The 20,506-nt window shown below is 46.9% G+C and overlaps 1 protein-coding gene and 1 long non-coding RNA gene across 2 annotated transcripts in view; one reads left to right on the top strand and one right to left on the bottom strand.

Moving 5' to 3' along the window:
• The first annotated feature begins 13,516 nt into the window (after positions 1-13,516).
• Positions 13,517-20,179, top strand: GC (GC vitamin D binding protein). The gene is made up of 12 exons (XM_013193799.3): positions 13,517-13,693; positions 15,444-15,513; positions 15,969-16,101; positions 16,205-16,416; positions 17,139-17,271; positions 17,768-17,862; positions 18,177-18,306; positions 18,395-18,597; positions 18,817-18,949; positions 19,101-19,198; positions 19,453-19,585; positions 19,678-20,179. The coding sequence occupies exons 1-12, from the start codon at positions 13,633-13,635 to the stop codon at positions 19,729-19,731; spliced, it is 1,455 nt and encodes a 484-aa protein (XP_013049253.2). The 5' UTR covers positions 13,517-13,632; the 3' UTR covers positions 19,732-20,179.
• The window catches only part of LOC106043994 (uncharacterized), a 30,363-nt gene continuing 23,798 nt past the window's right edge, over positions 13,942-20,506 (bottom strand). The window contains exon 3 of the long non-coding RNA XR_001212047.3: positions 13,942-14,504. This is a non-coding gene — a long non-coding RNA (uncharacterized lncRNA). The remainder of the gene's footprint in view (positions 14,505-20,506) is intronic.

Genomic DNA, 20,506 nt, shown 5'->3' with positions numbered 1-20,506 from the left:
CGTATTTTTCTTTATGCTGTATTTTTGCAAGAAATCAAAAATCCCTTCTAAGGACATCTACTAACACCTGGTTTCCAGTGGATTCAGCTTTGATTTTCTAGAGCTTTTGTAAGTACTGCAGTTACAAGTGTCTATTCATAGTATCTTTCATGTGCTAAATTGTAGTTGAAGGGACACTGCTACTGCCAGGGTCTCACAAGTGTGTTAAAAAGCAGACCTCAACCCTGTGAGGTTACCCCAACAAGATGACCATAGCCATTTTCCCCTCTGTATTGCGGGAAAAGATCTTGCAAAACATTAACTAATCTTTTCCATATTGGGCTCCCACGCTACACATACACTACGATCATACCATGGCTTGGATTCAAAGAGACCTTAAAGATCATCTGCCATCACTAACTTTGTAGGGCTAAAACTCGAGTCTTACTACACTTCACATCTATGATGTGGATTACCAGTTATCGAAATATTATGGCCTTGTGGAGCTGGCTGCAATTTGCCAACCAAATTCTGCTAATAGAATTATAACAGAAACAGTCCAATAGTACTTGGTTTCTGCAACAACTGAAGTAAAGACAAATTACAAAAAGCTACCAGTCAGTGTGAATATTTCTGAAAAAACACCATTTCTGGAACAACCCACATCAAATGTTTACTCAAAGCATCCAAGTGTCAGTGGAACCACTTTTATGTGACATGGGAGCAATTAACTGAAGTATTAACATAGCTGGTCAGGTTTAAAGTTGGGCAATATAGTACTGAGATAATTAAGCAGCATCCACCATACAAGTCCAGTATTGTATCAATTACTTTGAATAAGGAAAAGTTCCCACATGGAAAGAACACACTATGTTAACTGCAAAGACTCAAAAAAATAAATGAATGACAACAACACAATGACCACATGCATAGTGCAGGACTGTGTTCAAGATCCAGTGAGAATCTTGGCTTTCTGTTGTGAAAGCAGCAAGCACTTTTAGTATGAAGAAAAAAGAACACCCACAAACAAAAATACAACTTACCTTTTAATTAAGTTGTCTTGACTTTGTAGATTGCAATAAGCAGACAGATTTTGAAGCCAATACTCAAATGTTTTCTAAGAACACTGGACTTCTATCTGTAAGAAGAAAAATGTTTCAGATATCCAGTTCCATGAAAAAAACTTGGGAGTAGTTGGTAGTTGAAGACATGAAAAAGAATAAATCTCAATAATCTGCTAATGTAATTGAATAGGAAACTGATACTGATACCTGCTTAAGGTATATTTTTCAGCTTGACTCCCAGCAGTGACCTAGTATAGATGTGATTTGATATATGTATGATTTACTTCCTTCAAGGTCAAAAAGAAAGCTATGTATAAGACATTGATTTCTCCAACGTCACTTACTAAGACATAGCACTGAAGTGCAACAGAGCTGCCTTCAGTATCTCCTGCCTGAGTACCACACAGACAGAAGTTTATTGATGTAAAACCACAGGGCAGCATACACTGCCTTGATCCCACCTTCTATTCCACCTGAAGCCCTCAAGTTATATCAGAGGTACACAGAGCGTTCAAAGGAATCTATGCTCCTTGGAACATAATAGGCATCATCAAGATTCATCGTCATGTCCATCATCAGGAAGGAAGCATTACGGATACAGATGTCTGAAAAATGACACCAAAGGTTCCATAAAGACTATAGCCACCTGGACATATGCATCAATTGAAAATCAAGTTGGACTTCACATTTTTATTAATTCAGCTCAAAAAAATTTCTCAGTCAATACTAAATCCCATAGGGTGCTGCTTGATCTTAGACTTGCTTGAGTTTAGAGACTCAATTAACACATCTGCTCTGAGCAGTTTTAAGGCTAGTCATTAAAAAAGCAATGGTTCACTCTAGTTTTCTTCAGCAAACACCACAAAGTAGTGTGCTTTTCCATCACCACAGTATTTTCACTGTGTACAAAAATAGCTCTCATTAGGTGGCTTTCCAAGAAAAGGCAGTTTTACTTTTCACTTTGAAATGAAGCTACCACACCTGCTGTCAGAATCCCATCAGTCATTTTCAGTGGACAGCCACATTGCAGTACTAATGCCATTTTATTCCTGAGATTCTGAGACAATTATGAGAACAGCTCTGTTGAATCAAAGCTAAAAATAAATTACAAATTCAGAATGCTTGCCACACGAAGTACCACGAATCTCATTACACAGTAACAAAGAACTATTCCACAGCCTAAATACAAATTACTGTTATACTTCAGTTCTAAAATAATACAGATATTAATCAGCTTAGGCAACAGCATGAGATTGGCTGCTACAAGATTGTCATCTGCCTACTACCCATCCCATTTCATATTCCCTTTGAAGTCAAAATTAGTTTCACCTTGATCCTTACGATTCTGTGCAGCTCCATATTTCAGCAAGTGCATGGTAAACACAGGACTGGTGTCTATAACAAGAGCTGGTGAAGTAGATGGAGCAGCGGGGCTCACACCAGTGCTGAAATATCTTAGGGCTGTCTTCTATTGGCTGTGCAAGAAGTGCCTGAGCAGGCCTGCTTCCTTTTCACTAAAAGTAAACAGAAAGCACCAGTTTGAGGTAAGAATAAATCTATCACAGCAAGCCTTTGCTTCAGTCCAACTGCTTCCTTATCACAATGAAACACCAAATGCAAGCATCTTCAGCACACCCCTCCCTTCTGCCCTGGACCACTGGGAACTACGGAGACATGTTGTCACCTATGGATTAAATAGCCATAACATCATAAGGCCAATGTCACATTTTTATTGTGAACCTAAGGATCTTTTCTCCTCCCACTTTGCACAGTGAGACCTACTCACTTTAGCACCTGGAGGTCATGTGAACCTAGTCCTGGACTGTGTAACAAGAAAATGACAAGAAAGGCCTGAAAATCATCCCTGCCTTAAAGGCACCCAAGGCCTGGGAGAAAGTCCTTCCCAACCTGTTTGCATTTTCCTTCCCTTCCCTGCCACTTAACTCTCCTCCTGTTTCCAGAGATGTTATTCCCTGAGGCTACATTACATTATTAAGTTCAGTGCAGACATCTGGCGGTCAAAATGGCAATGGCAACTGAACATCAGTGATGCAGTCTGACCAGCGACCAGTAGACACATGTCCGTTGACTACTTAAGAAGAGTTTGTGAGCTTGTTTCTGCAGGGATGCAGAATCCATTATTTTGTGGCCTTACCAAACAGTAGAGAAAGAGGCTTATGCAGTAAGGATGTTGCCTAATCTTTCTTCTTCTACCACACAACTCATTTCTTACTCAGGCTTCAGGGACCTGCTACTGCTGGGTCATTAGAGGAAAAAGTTAAGGGGTTAATATACCTGGAGTTGCTCTTGTAAATGCATATCCACCCAGAGGGGAAAACAGGCTTGGATTTCATCTACATACCAAACAACACGTTCCCAAGAAATATTAGCTTTTTAAATGCTCTATATTGCAATAACTGCCTCAGTCAATCCTATATCATGGGGAAAATAAGTTGTTGTTTTTTTTCCTCCTCTGAGTATAGGGGAAAAAAAGCTATGAGCGAGCAGTGTTCTCAGCTGACAGCCCTCATGGGCAGTCACATTCCTACTAAAGATAATGCCTTGCCCTATTATTGTAGGCTAGTGCAAGCTCTGTGGTACTAGGATTTAACAGCTAAGTTCAGGGCAGCAAACTGTAGCTATCACAACTCACTCAATTAAATAACGAGACACCGAAGTGTTTCTAAGTGCATAAAAACCTTAAAGAAAAAGGTGACAAGCACAATGGAGAAGAAGACAAATCAAGCACAGCGTCTCTAAACTACTGGGAAACTGTCTTGAATTCACCTTTTGTCCTCCAACTCCCCCAACATTTTCTGCATTTCTGGAGTAGCTACAATTTCTGGCTACATCAGGAATAATGTGGCTATTTGTCCTTACCTGGAACACACTTTGTGACCAACAAAACTTGAAAGGTGTGCAGCAATCACTTGCTCTGGAATTCATGTCACTTAAATCATTTCATGAGACATACAGTTGATAACTAGATGCATGTGGACAAGCATGAAAAGCTGCTAGACAGTCATCATGTTGGCATAAGCCTACTACTGGAACAAGTGAGAGAACACAGCAGGAAAAGAGATACCATAACACCATTTATCTTCCTAAGTAGTTTTTAAGTAGAGCATTAACAGTATTTCATTTTTGCCCTGAGCACTTCAAAGAAAAGGAAAAACCTATTAAGCTACCAACCAAAACGTTGAGTTTATTACACTCCCGTCAGAAATGCTCCCAAGCAAGTTTTCTGCAGTAACCTTAACAGTTGCAACTGAAACAAAAATATATTTATCTGAGCAGCCTGAAAAGCTACACATTACTGTAAAGCAGTCACTGGCATAGGAAGCTGACACCACATGTATTCATCTGGGTGTCTGCCGTCTGCAGTTTCAATTCATTTGAAACCATTCTTGTAAAGCAGAATGAGGTCATGTGGTGACAGAACAGCACTACATCAGGAGCACCAAGACTCTCCTGAATATATTCTCTATAGACCATCCATTCCCCTCTCTACCATCATGAGCAACCTCTCACTTTTAGCTATCCTGCCTGTCATGATTACAAGTTTTTATATTAAAAATAACACCATTCCTTTGACTGCTCTTACCAGAAGCAAACTGCCACATGGAAGGCTACTGCCTGCTAACAGAGTTGTAACAAGGACATGCTTAACAGAAATACTTCAATAGCACTGTGATGATCAGACACATTATCAGTGTTTCATTTTTTAATCTTAATTCCTGAAGGGATTCCAAAAACCCATATATATATATATCCTAAATGTCCTCTATAACACATAAAGACCACTAAATCCATAAAGACCACTAAATCCATTCAAGGAAACAGAGCTGCCTAATTACATTTCCAAGCACTCTCAATCACACAAGATCCACATTCCTAGTATAGGATGGGCTTGAGCACTTTCTTATAGAGACGGTATCAGTTTGCTTTAGTTTTGCGATAAATAGAAGATGACATTTAGCCAGCCCTGGAAAATTAATCTCTCCTTACCCCTGGAAGCATGACACTATATACCTCACCTATACTGAGTCAAGATGCTCCCCATACCACAGGGATCATCAGCTTTCCCCCTTATTGCACAGCATTCATGGCACAGTAACTCAGAAACAAAGTACAAAGTAAACTCAAGAGCAAAAATTCATACAGGGGCTCAGAAACAAAGCAAAGTGTCACTGATAGCAAAACACAAGACAAGTCCTACCTGACAAAAAAGCTGAAGTAGCTCTTAGCCTTTTTGGCCTATTTTCCAGCTATTCTGCTTGGCAAGCCAAAGATGTACTCATGCTCTGAGCTTCAACCTGGCTGAAAAGCAGTACATTGCAAATAAAGTTAATTTTAACCTAAAAAAGAATCATCCCATAAGATAATGTTAACCCAGAAGTTTCAGTGGATCAGGTCTGTACATGACCTCAAAAATTTCAGTTTATTATTGTATGAGGATAACCACATTGTGTCTAAGAACTGTTTCTAACTAGTGCTACCTACATTATCCACTTATTTCACAAGTATTCATTCTAAATAGATGGTTAGAAGCAAGCGACCTGTAGCACATCTGGTCAATGGTAAGAAGCTTTAATATCAGCTGTGTAGAGGCCATTGCTGAAACCAGTATTTGTGTTCTGACATGCTTCTGCATCAGCATCTGTTCCCACACTGCTCTAGGCAAATGGGAAGCCTCACCATCAGTCTCAGGAACAAGCTCTGCATAACATGTGATGCATAAAGTCAAATCTAGGTCTTCTTACCTGCATACAAAGGTAATAGAAAGCCAGTCGCATATATTACACATGCAACCTTAGTTTTAAGTTGTCAATATAGTGAATCTCTATTTAAGTGTATCTGATCAAGTAACTAAATTAGATGACTGAATAACCATACTTGCATCTCCCATGGCTCTGCCAGCGAAGATACTCCCAAATCAAAGTGCTTAGCTAATTCACACAGACTGCCTCCTGTGGTGGTTTCAGCCTGCTGGACAGGTAAACTCCACACCACTCACTCACCCTCCTCAGAAGGACAGGGGAAGAAAATACAACGAAAAAGGGCTTGAGGGTTAAGATAAGGACAGGGAGATCAGTCACTAATTACCATCACAGGCCAAACAGACTCAACAGAGACACAGTCCTTCCTGAAGTGATCCTGCATTGGTTTCCCACAGGCTGCAGCTCTTAAGAGCTGCTCTAATATAGGTCCCTACCACAGGGTCCACCCATCAGGAGCAAACTGCTCCCCCCATATCACCTGTTCTTGCGTGGGCTCCTCTCCACGGGCTGCAGCTCAGGCCTGGGTCCTGTTCCTGCAGGGGCTCTCCATGGGCCACAGCCTCCTTCAGGCCACATCCACCTGCTCCACCTTGGGTCTCTCCATGAGCTGCATGGGAACTTCTCCTCCAAGCAACTGGAGCACCTCTTCCCCTCCTTTAACAACCTTGGTGTCTGCAGTGTTGTTTCTCTCTACATTTTTCTTACTCCTCTCTGCCACCTGCTGTTCTGCAGTATTTCTTTCTGTTCTTAAATCTGCTCTCACAGAAGCGCAACCAGCGTTGCTCATTGCCGCAACCTTGGCCAGCAGCAGGACTCTTCTGGTGCCAGCTGGAACTGGTTCTTATCCAACATGGGGCAGCTTCTGGGCTTTTCTCAGAGAAAAAACTGCCTGCTTTTCATCTAGAAAATGGTCAGAAAAAGAACCAGGCACATGCACACCCATGACAGAGCTCAGGCAATCTCCAGGGAGCCATTCAAGCCCAAGATTAAATGGTGCTCCTAGCCAACAGGCAGAACTAGTGAGTAAAGGCACCAGGTGAGGCTTGTCAGGCCACTTAAGGCCTCTTAGTGCCATCACAGCTCCTACAAACTCAACTCCCAAGCTTTCCTGCCTCTTGTGAGGCTATCTAGTGTGTGAACCACATAGGTCTGCTATACCCAGTCACTGAAAGAGCTATCAAGTGTCTAATTAAAAGAATCCTTTAAGGAAATGTTTTTGCTATTTTGAGTGAAAATAAATTAAAATCCTCATACAGCACCTCATCACACCTCACAGTATATGCTGCTAAAGAACATCCACACACCTGTGTGATAAAACAACCAAGCAGACACTCAAAGCACATAGTATTATGAATGTTCACATGCATTTACGTTTTAAGCACATTTTTCCTTTAGAAGTAAAGGCAGAATTACCTCAGCATCCAAAAGTGGGACTGACAAGAAGTTTTAGTTGCACATGACTGAAGTGCAGTAGAACAGCAACAGAGAGACACAGGTCAGGAAAATACTGGATTGCAGCTTCTAGAAAAGGCAGTACCACTTGCAAAGGCCAAAACCCAGAAGATATACTGCACTTCCCAGGATACACCTGCATGGCATAACGCAGCCTTTTCCAGATAAGCCTTGTCAGCACAAAACAAACTAAACAAGTCATGCTAACAGTACTGCTGAATGAGTAACTCTAGCCAGGGTTAAAGGACCCCAGTGAGGAAGTTAACCAGGGAATCCTACTAACAAAAACTTTCCTCAAAAAAAAGGCACTATACACCTCACTTCAAGTCAGCATTAAACCATACAAATACATAAAAAAAACATACAATACATACAGTCTGCAGCAGACACTTTAACATGCCCTCTCTAATTAACAGAAGATGCTGGGGACAATTCCTGTTAAAACCAGCTTTAGAATTACTGACAAATGTCATTCCTTCCTATGCTATAAAGTAGTAAGAATAACTTGGGCTTTAACAACCCTGTGAAATGGAAGTAATAAATTCAAAAGTTTTCACAGTTATACCACATATGACAAAATTTAAGTCATTAATGTAGTAAGAGGAAAGTAATTCTCTCTGCCACTACCCAACCCACCACATCACTGAAAATACAGTTTCTGCTCTTACTAAATATGAGCTCAGAACTTGGCTTGCATACAACTGATCTTGCATCTTTTCAGGAAAGCTATTTGCCCCCAAATAAAGTAAGTTCAACACTGTCTTCCTAAAGTGAGGTATATAAATCACATACACACCACAGCTTTACCATGCCTACCCAGAACAAGAACATGAAGTGCCTGAATAAAACTGGAAGCTCAAGAACAGTTGGAGAAAAGCCTTCTCAAAGTGTACTAGATAATGAAGTTGATTTTGCATTGGCTGCCTGAGTCCCCCAGAGGAGAGCAGGCCTTTGTGCAGGAGACACTGGTGCTCCCAAGGGTTGAATGAAATGCCTTGTTGTTTCCTTTTTCTTAATCTGTTTTTTTTCTTTAACATGTTTAAGTGGCTGTTTGCAGGTCCCCTGCTTGTTACTGACTGCCTACAGCTCAGGTGTGAAGTTGGAGCTGAGGTTAAAGTTGGAGGCTTTGCTCCCGAGTTGCACGCAGACTCCCAGCACCTTTCTCTCCCTGCAGGAGATGCAGGGTGTTGCTGTTCCCCATCCCTCCCTGCATCCTCCCATCCGTGTGTGTGACCCTGCTGCCCCTCAGCTGCCAGGTGCTCGCCTGGTGCCCACGATGTGTTGCCCAGCTGCAGGCTGGCACCAGCACGTCTCCAGGGCACAGCCATGGTGCGGGGCCAGGGCAGCCACCCCTTGGAGTGCACTGGGCTCCGGGTCCCCCAAGGCCCCAGAGGTGTCCCCAACACAGCCCCTGCAGCGCAGGGCTGGGCTTTTCTCACCACTATCTTCATACACAGGTTTCGGCACAGATCCTTTCAACTTCTGCATGAGGCACAGCTCACACGGTGGTGGCTGGTAGCTCCTGGTTTAAGGTTAGTATCAGTGTTTGGCCATGGGTGTTGGAGCACATCCTTTGGGGCTGCTGGAGCTGGATGAGGGACCTGCACCCACCTGGGGTGGGTTTCTCCTGCAGCTGGGGCTGTTTGTGGATGCAGCTCACCACTGCTTTATGCTGTTGCTTTACTGAGCATGTGGGACACTGCAGGGAGCACAGGTATCCAGGGAGCCCTGGATACTTCCAGCTCCATAAAGCTACAGCCTGTACTTGTTCAAACAGTTTGGACTTTAGACAAGGTCATAAGTCAATCCCTGTCATAACTTGAATATTAATATTCAGTGCCATAGTTGTACATTGTATAGGCACTGACTGGTTCAGTTTGTATTTATTGATTTATTAGCCCAGAACATCCTTAACATATTGTGTTTCCAGCTCACAGACATCTCCACCTCTAGATAGCGGACATCTCCAGCCCTGCTGGAGATCTTTGGTTCACTTTCCACTTGCTGCTGCTTTGGCTCATTTGCATCTCCGTCTTGCTTTGGAACCCCAGCACACAGCACGGGGTCCCTGTTTTCGAGCCTCAATAGCAGCACACTGGGCCTCTTCCCAAGCCCCCAAAACACAGGGCTCAGGCTTCATTTCCAAGGCTCGGGAACACCCAGCTCAGTCCTGTGCCCGAGCCCCAAACCCGGCCAAATGAGCCCAGAGCCCCACCAAGCCCAAGCAGCAGCACCCCCGAGCCCAGCCAGGAGCCCCAAGAGGCGAGAGCCCAGCTCGGCCTTGGAGCACCGCGCACGGCTCTGACAAAGTGTAGCTGGGCTCAGGGCCGGTGCCATTGCTCATCGAGCACTGCCTGTAAAATTAATAAACGCGCTGTTGTTTATGTAGCTAATTAATCTGCCTTTTTCTGTATTTAAAGCCTACATGCAGGGTGCCCCGAGGGTCCCCCCTACCATCCACCAGCACCACCCAGTCCAGCTGTGGGTCTTTGCTCATCAGGTCCCCACTCAGCTGCGAAGTGCCCACAGCTGTGGTATGAAAAAAGAAACTAAAAAAAAAAAAAAAGTAAAAAGAGAAAAGAGGAACAGGAGAGGAGAGGAGAGGAGAGAAATTAAGTAGAGGTATAAAAAAAAGATGAGAGGAATGAAGTAGAGGTTAAAAAAAATAAAAAAGACAATAAATGATCAAAATAAAAGCCCACCCATGACAACTGGTAAGGGGGAGAAGCCAATGAAACAGTAAAAACAAGCCCAGAAAGCCCTGTGCATTAAAAAATAAAAATAAAGAAGACACACACAGAAAAAAAAAAAAGACAGAAAAATATCCTGAAGTGGTGAAAAGCAGAAAGAGAAAAAAGAAAAAAAAAAAAGCATCACAGAGCATCACCTCCAAGCCCTCAAAACCATGGGCTGGTTTTAGGACTGGCTTTGCCACCCCATCCCCCTGATTCATTTCTTTGTTTTTTTTGTTTGTTTGTTTTGTCTCCCCAGGCAAACAGAAAAGCAGAGGCTGCTGGGGGAGAATTCCTGGGACAGGGTCTCCCCTGGGGCATGGGTGCTGGGGGAAAGGCAATTTAATCCAAAAATTAGATTTTTTTTTTTTTTTCCCCTTCTGGACCCCCATCCGCAATGGAGACATGGCATAGAGTTCTCTGAGCCCAGTTTCGCTGGGAAACCTTGCGTCTGGCTGTGGTTTGCAGCACATCCCCTCAATCGCATCCCCTATCCCCCATCCCACATCCCATCACACCATGGCTGCGTCCTGGGGGGTTTATTAGGAGCTTTTCCATGCCCGTGCTGTCGCTGAGGCCGGGCACGGGCCTGCAGGTGATGCTGCTCTTGGTGTTGCGACTGGTCCTATTCCTGGGCTGCCCTGGGGCTTGGTTTTGCTTGCCCCGGTGGAGCACGGCGATGGAGAGGCAGAAGGGGGCACGTTCATCTCTTTTTCCAGTAGTAGTAGGTGGCACAGACACGCACGTACCCTGCCAAGGCAACACAGCGGGGAGCATTAAGCGTGTGGCTGATTACAATTACACAGGCCGCTACCGGTCTTTTAACGGTCGTTTCAGCCTCACCTTTCTTCTTGCTCAGCGGCTTGTTGGAAAACCTCCGATATTTCCTGTTCCTGCGGCTGGGGGGTACCCTGTCCCAGCCGCCGCCGCTCCCCCCGTGCCGCCTGCCATGGCCCTGGAGGTGCCACGCCATCCCCGCGCCTGCTCGGCCCCTCGGCACCGTTCCACTGGTGGTGAGGAGGGGGTGCTGGGGAGGGGGCCCGTTGTGAGCGGTGGTGATAACCCCCCCGTTGCCAGGGGTGATGGGCAGGGGGGCTGGCCCCACTGCCTGCTCACAAAGGGGCGCTGGCAGCATCTCCCTCAGCATCCCACGATGCCCAAGGGATGAGCCGCTCACGGCAGGTTGAGGCTCCGGCCTCAATCTTCAGTTTTCTGTTTGTTTCATTATTATTTTTCCTCCCTCTCCTGGCCTTTGCCAAGTCCTCAGGGATAAGCGTTTATTTTTAAAGAGGTTCCTTTAAAATAAAAATGTAACAACTTAAACGCTGCTGAGACCATCAGGGTCTGTGCCAGACTTGGGAATGCAGCCCAGCTGCTCTGCAGCCATGTTGTTTGGGGCCAGAAAGGACAGAAACAGCTGCCCTAACCCCTCCTGCTCCCCTCATCGCTGCTCAGACCACAGTTGTGCCTTCCTTTGTCCCGGTACGACAGAGAAGCACCTTTGGGACAAGCCAGCACCACATGCCCATGAACAGGGATGGAAACAGACCTCTGGACTGCTTCCTCCTGGCTCAGCACCACCTTCCTCTGTGCCTTGCTTTCCGTCAAGTTTCAGGGGCTCAGCACACCCCAGGACCCTCTCCCCAGTGGCTCTCACCCCCCAACTCAGTCGTGCCCCCTTTGCCCCTCTCCCCGCCACCCCACAGCCCCTTTCCAGCAGCACAGCACTAGCAACCAGACAAGAGACAGGAATACTTTCAGGACTTTATTGGCAGGCTTGCACCACACAGGCAGCAGCGGGCCGTTTGGGGAGGGGATGCGGGGATATCACATTCTGCTGGTGGTGGCCAATGAGCAGGGAAGCTGCCAGTGCAGGAGCCTGCGGGGAACCGAGTTACTGGGCTGTCCTTTTCCTCCTGGACTACTGCAGTGGAGATTTGGGAGCTGTGGGGCAGAGAGAGTATCGTGAGTTCCCTGCATCACCACTGTGCCCCACCACTGCTGCTTCTCCACTGATAAACCACCACGTTTATCAGCGCTTCTTTCCATCACCCACACTTTTACTTCGCTTCATGCTGATGTTCAGCTGCTGCTGGCTTTTGCTCTGCTCCCTGGGGAAGCTGAAAGACAATCTCATCCTGCTGCAGCTGCGCTGGGGCTGCCGGCCACGCTGGTACCCTGACGTGCCCGATGTCGCCTCCATGCTTTCTGGGGTCCCCCCTCCAGCTGCCCCACAGATATGAACGTGGCAAGTTGTGAAGTCATAGCGCCCGGTGACGATGCAATAGGGCAGCAGTTGGTAGGCGCTACCCAAGTGGCCCCAAGGGAAAGAAAACAAAGGGGCTTGCCCCAAAGTGCCACCAAATAACTCATCCCAATGCTTCACCCAGTGTTTCAAATGCTATTTCCAATCAATTCCCTTTCTTCAAAAGCACATTTCTAAGGAAATAAATGGACAAAATTGCTGTTAAATGGGTTCTCTCTGGCTAGGGATTAGCTGGGAAAGGGTCTGGGTGATCTCCTGAGTGGCAACATCTGGTGCCTCAGCCATTTCTCTCCAGACACAGCTCAAATTAAGACTCAAAGCTGATTTTATGACGTGCCGCTGTGCTTATTATTGTTTGCTGGACTTGTTTCTGGCTTCTCATGAGCATGTTAGTGACTGTCCTACAAGAAACAGGGCCAATTTGGGGCTGTCAGCACCCGTGTCCCAGCCAGCAGGACCTGTGCAGAGCTGCCGTGTTTGCCCTGCTCTGCACCAGTGGATGAATCGTGAAGCATCCCGTGCTCTGGAGGAGTTCACAAGCTGTTACCCTGAAGCTGTTTATAGCGGATTCACACAGGATTTTGTTAAAAAAAGAATCAAATAGGTGGTAATTTAGCAGTGAACCAAGTGACAGCTTGAATCATGTGGGATAGTCAAAGGAGAAACAGAATATGTGTTTATACAAAAATAACATATTATCCATTTTTCTTCCACAAATATATGGCAACCAAACACTGCTCTGCTCTCTAGAGGTCATGAATGAATCCTTCCAAGCGTTTTAAGTTTGTTGTTACTCTGCACACCTAAAAAAAAATTGTCACTGTGCTGCACAACATTTCAGCTGGCATATTTGCTTCAGTGGGGTGTCTCGCAGGGGAAAGCACCCTGGCTTTTGCTGCATTTCCCAGCCACGATGCCTGCTGTCTGCCTTCCCCAAGGCTGATACCTGTCCGTCACCTGTCTCCACCCAAAAGAGCCATCTGCATCCTCACAAGTATCTGCAAGGACCTCTTATCAGGCTCAGAGCACACTGCTTTGCACTCATAGGATGCACGGGACACTTTCCCCCGTACATCTGCTTTTGCACGGGTCATGGGTAGAAACTCTCTTTCTGGAGTCCCATAGCAATGTGCTGCTGTTTTCTCTGGGTTAATTATTAAAATCAGCCCCATTTTAGAGGTGCTGGCACCCTGGGCCAAGGATGCTTTCCCCGTGTCCTGTTACCAGGATTAATCATTGATCCAACAACGCTCAGGAGCCCCATATAAATTCTGGTTTGGGTTTCCCACTGCTGCTTTTTGCACGGGGAGGGAGAGCAGTGGCAGTGACTGCTGTCCCTGCCGTGGCCACGCTGCACCATGAAGGCGGCTGTCACCCTCCTGCTGCTGCTCTTTGCCGCAACCCACGCCGAACACCGAGGTAAGAGCGCTTACCCCTGAAATCCTTGTACTGCGGTGGCTGCAATGGAGTTGTCACCCTGTACTAGACAGGGTCCATGATATCCTGTGTATTAATGTCAGTAAACTCAAAAATGGGGTTTTCCACCCCTGGCTCTTTTTTCCGTATGGAGCTAAGTGAATTGAATGTCTAGGACTGTGCTCTCTGCTCACAATGAGCAACATTTTGCTTCCTCTGCTGCTCAGCGGGGAAGCATAGACCTGCTAAAAAAAACTAAACAAACAGCCAAACATATGTCTTCAGTACTGGATTCTGAGAAAGAAAAGGAATTCAAGACTTCAAGACGCACCTACAGCTAGACACCCTGATGCTCATCCTGCTAGGACGGTCTGCAGGTTTCCCTTCCTTCCAGGGACCATCTCCCTGGTAATGACAGCAACAAATCCTCAAACAATCACAGCAAAGTGCTGTCTGCCCTCTTCATTCCCTCTGCTTCAGAGATGTATTTTTCTCTGCAGAAATGCTAGGATTTGTACCTACTGCTTGTAGCCACAGAGCTCTCTCTTGCTTTTCTATTCCCAGAGCTTTGCTTGGTTACCGGCAGACAAATCCCCCCCCAAATGGCCTCTAATTTCATGCTGAAAGCCCCAGAATTACCTTTTTACAAAAACTTCTTCCCCCCACAAGTGCAACCTTGCAAAATTACCCTTACCTTTTTTTTTTTTTTCTCCATACTGAAGCAATTTGACCTTTGGCTGATATAACGGTGCATAACCCTGTGGTTTGGGTAAAATGACCCCGTGTCGCATTGGTGGAGGCCGGGGCTGACACCCTGCCGAAAAAGCAAAGGGGAAGTAGGCTAAAGCAGAGATTTGGCAGGAGTGTGAGAGATGCAGACAGGAGAATGTAGCTGTGGCTGGGATCCCAAGGGGGGGGTGAGGGGGTTCTTTTCTGGTCCAAAATCCCCAGGGAAGATCATGTCAATATTGCAGCAGAGAGGCCAGCACAGTATCAATGTTTACCCTGACAGTAGCAAAGTCTAAGTGATGCCTTTTTTTGCAAGAAAAAATCAATACTGCGTCTAAGGGATGAAAGAGGGGCTGGGGATGTGTTTGCTGCTGCCTGCTCCTGACCTCCACAGCCCCAGATAAAAACCAACACTGTCTGTTTCAGCCATATAGAAATGTCCGTGTGGGTAAGGGCCGAGTGTGCTTGACATTTTCCCGCAGTTCTCTCAACTACAGGGAGGGTTCCCCCTTCTCCCCCTTGTTTTGGATGCAAACTGCAGCAGCACAACCCAGGCAACAGAGCCACTTCCCCCAAATGGGCTGGGCAGCGGCAGCATTTTCCCAAGCATTAGGGACTACAGCCTGGTCTGACATGAGAGGAGAAGCTGTTGCATGCTAAAAAACAGCCCTAAAGTGAATAAGGCAAGATTCCTGTTTTCAGATGAGACCTGTGTGATTTAGGACTGCCAAGAAGGGAAATGAGAATGAGAGTAAAACACAGACATGGTATGAACATCTCTGCATAAATATATGGGAAGAAGAGAAACATCATCTCAGCTCCCCAAAACAGCATGAAGTACTTAATAATGGTTTTCCCCTGCAAAAGGAGAAATATCTGAATTATATCCTACAGTAGGCCCAATGGAGCTGAGCAGTGTTGGTTTTTTATTTGTTTCTGCAGGGAGAAGGTTCATGGGAATGAGGCACCCACATAAGCAGAATCAGGGAACTGATCCCAAACTCTTCTTTTTCTGCATTTACAGGTAGAGCATATGTCCGGGACAAAGTATGCCAAGAGTACAAAACCATGGGGAAGGATGACTTCCGAACCCTGTAGGTACCTCCTACAATATTTACCCTCCCAAATTCAGCATGCAAATTCAGCATATAAGCCAAGGCCCCCCCAGAATTAAAAAATAGCTTGGAAACTGGCTGATTTATTTGGTCATTTATTCACTCCCTGCAAACAAGGGCTCCTATTACTCTAAATGGGCCTACCTACAGGAGAAAAGCTTGTTCCACAACTGAACTCCTCAAAACCGGTTAGGTGGCCAAATAGCAAGGAGTCGTAAGAGCTGGTGCACATCCCCCTGGCCATGGCAGCCCCAGCCTGAGATCTGCTCCAGGCAGAGACCAGTCACAGTTTTTGAGGATGTGCTGCTGGTTCTTGTGGGACTAATGTTGATGCTCTCCATGTGGTTTTGTTAGACTGAGTTTCATCAGGCTGATGTTGATGTAGGCTTTTAGAAAACACAGTGAGTTCATCCTCTTGTTGCCTTTGCTCCCAGGACCCTCATCATGAGCAGCAGGAAGTTCTCCAACGCCACCTTCGAGGAGATCAGCCACCTCGTGCAAGAGATTGTCTCGCTGGCAGAGACCTGCTGCACCGATGGCGCTGACCCCTCCTGCTATGATGCTGGGGTAGGTTGACCACTACCCTCTGTCAGTCCCTAAAACCGTGGACATGTTCAATTTGGTGGAGCAGCCTCCAACCCCAGGCAAGCATTCTTCTCCCTTCCTGCAGTCTTCAGCCCTGTCAGCCAAGTCCTGTGGCCCCGACTCGCCCTTCCCTGCCCACCCAGGGACAGCCGCCTGCTGTGTCCACCAGGGCCTGGAGCAGAAGCTGTGCCTGGCTGCCCTGCAGCATCCACCCCGCCAGCTGCCCCACTACATCGAGCCCTCCAACGAGGAAATCTGCCAGGCCTTCAAGAAGGACCCCAAGGACTTTGCCGACAGGTAAGGGCTGGGAGGCTAGAAGAAGCACTCAGTCTTGCTGGGATGCCAAGCCAGGGTGCACACATGCTGGTCAACATCTGGATAATGACAAAAAGTTGATAGCAATCTGGAGGGCTTCTTCATGTTCATCCTGAAGCCCATCCTTTACTTTCTTAGATGGAATATGAAGGTTTCCACCTTTCCTTCACTTAGGGCCACCAAGCTCTCTCCCAAGAGTCACTATTTCACTTTGCAAAAGTGCCTTAACCATAAAGAAGCTGTATTAAACACTGCAGCACTCACCAGTCAGACTCAGCCACACTGACTGCTGCCATCCACAGGGATGAGGAGGTGATAACACCCTACAGCTCACACTACTACATACATCTTTCCCCATCTTGCCCCTATACCACTGTCCCAGGCAGCAGCAACCATTGCCATGGCTCTTTGCCAACCCTTTTATGGAGCTACCAGTGCATCCAAACAAAAGGTTGGTGTATTCTGTGTTTGGACATGTCACAAGGAAAGGATTTTACAAAATGGATGAGGGATGGAGGTGGCTTCTTCCCCATGCAAGCAGTTAGAGAGGGACATCAGGTGGGTCGATGGCTTGATGTAATAAGCCAGCAGCACAGGAAGGTGCCTGAAAGGCTGACATCCCCAGTACAGCTGTAACACCCCCCAAAACACATGTGCAACTGAGTACCTGGTGCCCAGGTGTTTGAGGTCCACCTCTGCCACAGGTTCCTGTACGAGTACGTCAGCAGCTACGGCCAGGCACCCTTGCCTGTGCTCCTGGGCTCCACCAGGAACTTCCTCTCCATGGTCTCCACCTGTTGTATATCCCCAGCACCCACCATCTGTTTCCTGAAGGAGGTGAGTCTGCTCCCCATGCCTGCTTTGCCCTTTTGCTCCTTTGCCCCACAGATGCCCACAGCCATGGGGGTGTCTCAAACTCAGCATTGCTCATCCCCAGCCCAACAGCATGAAGCTTGCTGGGTTGAAATTTTCCGTTTTTCCTTTGCTTTTGCTTCTTCTCAGTTTTGGGGAATTTGAAGTTAAATGACATGGTCTGAATTTCCAGACATGAGCGAAGCTGTTAGGAAATCCACCCGGGTTTTGGTAGGACAATTTTCATGAAGCTGTAATTAGCATCAAAAGTCTGCAGAAGTAGTACTGTTGCTTTTTGCAGTAGGTAATAAAAGGAGGCTGAATTACAGGGCTGCTCACAGCATAACCAAACAGCAACTCACCAGGCACAATATTTTTTTACCTTGCTATGGAGAGGTGGTGATGGAGAGGTTTCCATTGCACCTGGAGAATATCTCCACCCTACCACCCACTCTATAGCCACATCTTCTTCTTCTTGCAGAAACTGCAAAGAAAAACCCTCTCCCTCCTCACACTGATGTCAAACAGAGCTTGCTCCCGCTTCACGGTATATGGGAAGGACAAAGTGAAGTTCAGGTAAAAAGGGGAAATGGTGTTTTCTGGCCTTTAATGCAGGTCAGCAGGGGAGCGCTTTCCCATTTCAGATGGCAGTTCCTTTCTGGTTTTCACCAAGACATATTCCAGCTAAGATGAAGGTTACTTCCACAGACCAAGTCTGGTTGTTCTGTGTGGGAGTGCTTGGGTGCTACATGCACAGATGACACACAGAGTGTGTAGGAAAGACAAAAAGTGCAAATATAGGAATATTAGAAGTGCTTACAGTCACTATTTAAGTTTGCGGAACAGAGGAGCTGAAATCCTTATGTCCCATCTATGCTGTGTCTGCCCAGCTACCTGACCATGCTTGCCCAGAAGATACCAAGCGCTTCATTTGAGGACCTTTCTCCTCTGGCAGAGGACGCGGCCGAGGTGTTCGTCCAGTGCTGCGACTCGGTGGCTGAGGACTGCATGCAGAACAAGGTAGGGCAGCCCTGAGCCCTTCCCAGGGCTAGGGGGCTCCCCGAGCAGGATGCTGAACCCCAAGTCCCCTCTGCTCCTCCCTCCGCAGTTATCGGAGCACACTGCAAAGGTCTGCGCCACACTGTCGACCAAAGATGAAAGGTTTGCCGACTGCTGTGCAGGAAAAAACATTATGCAAAACTACTTCTGCCTCTCCGCCTTGAAACCGGCCACAGCCCCCAAATTGCCTGAGCTGCAGAAGCCAACCAACAAGCACTTGTGTGGTGACGATGGGGCCCTCCATGCCAGAAGGTCAGCGCCCCAGAACCCACTACATCTGGTTTTCTCACCCTCCTTCTCATTACACAACTTAATAATCATTAGGACTTCTCTCATGGTAGCCCCAAGCTCCTCCACACACCATGAGGCTTGGAAGCGTAGGGTGTGCATCGCTGCCGCATCCAAGAGCTTGCAGCCTCAACAGGCACAGCCAATACTGAATATTAACTTGTTTTCCCTGCTCCACTCCAGGTACATGTTTGAACTGTCACGGAGGCACACCAATGTCCCTGATGTCTTCCTTGGCAAACTGTACGATGCATCTGAAAACGTCATCAGGGAGTGCTGCTCTGCCAAGGATGTCTCTGCCTGCCTTGACAGCAAGGTGATTGGGAGGGACACCTCTGTTTTACACACCATAAACTCCCTTGTCATTGCACACTGCCTCCCTGTCCAGCTCCTGCATCCCCTAAAACCCTCCACAGAGGCTTTTTCCAGTCCTGGTTGTAGAAATCCCCTTCTTTTATACCACACAGCGACAGCAAGTGGGAGGAGAGCTGCCCACCTTCCTGGAAAATGCCAACCAGTTCTGTGGACAGTACAATGAGATGAATTTCCTTGACTTCAAGAAGAGGTAAGAGCTCATCACCCTCTGTTGGTGCTCCCAGAAACTCATATCTAAAATTTGGCCAAGTCTTTGTCCTTGAAACCTGGCTGTACAAGCTTCACTTCTCCCGTGGCATCAGGGAAGCGTTTCCTCAGATGATGCCATCAGAATTTGGCAAGGTGTGCATTGTCTGCACCATGGTCTGGAGGTTGAACACAGCCGGGTCCCTACAAAAGCCCACCCCACATTGACACATCCTCCCCTCCGGCCCCAAACTGTAGGCTGAGGGACAGCATGAAGCAGACTGTGCCAGAAACCAGCCCTGAGCTGCTGACACAGCTGGTGGATCAGAGAGCTGATTTCGCTTCCACGTGCTGCCCAGCAAACTCGCCACTTCTTCATTGCGCTGCACAGGTAGGGCAGCATCTCCCACTACCCCACATCACGTAGAAGGCAGTCACCTGCCCCAGGCTCATCAAGCCTCATTGCCTTTGCCCTGCTTGCAGGTGACCGCATACCTGGAAAGTGCATGCAAGCAGGGTTCCTGTGCGCTGATTTAAGTGTGGAACAGCAAAAAACAAGGCGGGGGGGTCCCACTGGAGGATGTGAAATGCTGCTGTTTCCCAAACCAGGAAGGGAAGGAAGCATCCAGCTTGTATCCTCCCCAGCTGATACATCACTGCAGCCATAATAAAGATACTAAAAAAAAAAAATAAAAAAAAAAAGGATAACCTTGCTTTCTGTGTGGTCACATTGGGGCAGAGCATGGAGGATGGAGTGGGGCCAGGAGTGGTGGGTCAGATAGTAGGTGGGAGGGGGAGGTCCCAGCTCTGGCTGTGGGAGCCAATTTTCTAAATCATTAGTCAGGAAAACCTAAATCACACATCAAGCACCCACACAGATGGGGTTGCCCTCTCTGGGCGTTTGGACATTCAGTCAGCCAAAGTCATGAGCCCATCCTCTGTGATGGGACTTTTGGGGCCCTCTGCATTAAGGCAGAAATAAAAAGCCCAAATTTCACTGGTTTGTACTCCAAGACCCTCATCCTTCTGGCTCCCTGATAGCATTTACCCCCCAGAGCCTTCCTGCATGCCTGAAAGCATGGTTCATGAAAGCAGGTTCACAGCTCTGCCCTGCAAAGCACAGGCTCAGTTTTTGGGGAGTGCAGGAAAAAACAGTCAGGAGAGAGAGGCAGCAACATCTCAAGACAAGTTTGCTATTCAAAATAAAAACAAAAAATGTTCAGCAGCACTCCAAGAGATGGCGCCTGTAACCCAGGGAAATGAGTGATGCCCTGTGCTTGCAAAATCTAATAAGGAACATGAACATAATTTA

This window comes from Anser cygnoides, chromosome 4 (genome assembly GCF_040182565.1).
Source record: "Anser cygnoides isolate HZ-2024a breed goose chromosome 4, Taihu_goose_T2T_genome, whole genome shotgun sequence".
Classification (NCBI taxonomy): domain Eukaryota; kingdom Metazoa; phylum Chordata; class Aves; order Anseriformes; family Anatidae; genus Anser; species Anser cygnoides.
The sequence above is the reverse complement of the archived record's forward strand: the minus strand, read 5'-3'. Positions and strand labels throughout refer to the sequence as shown.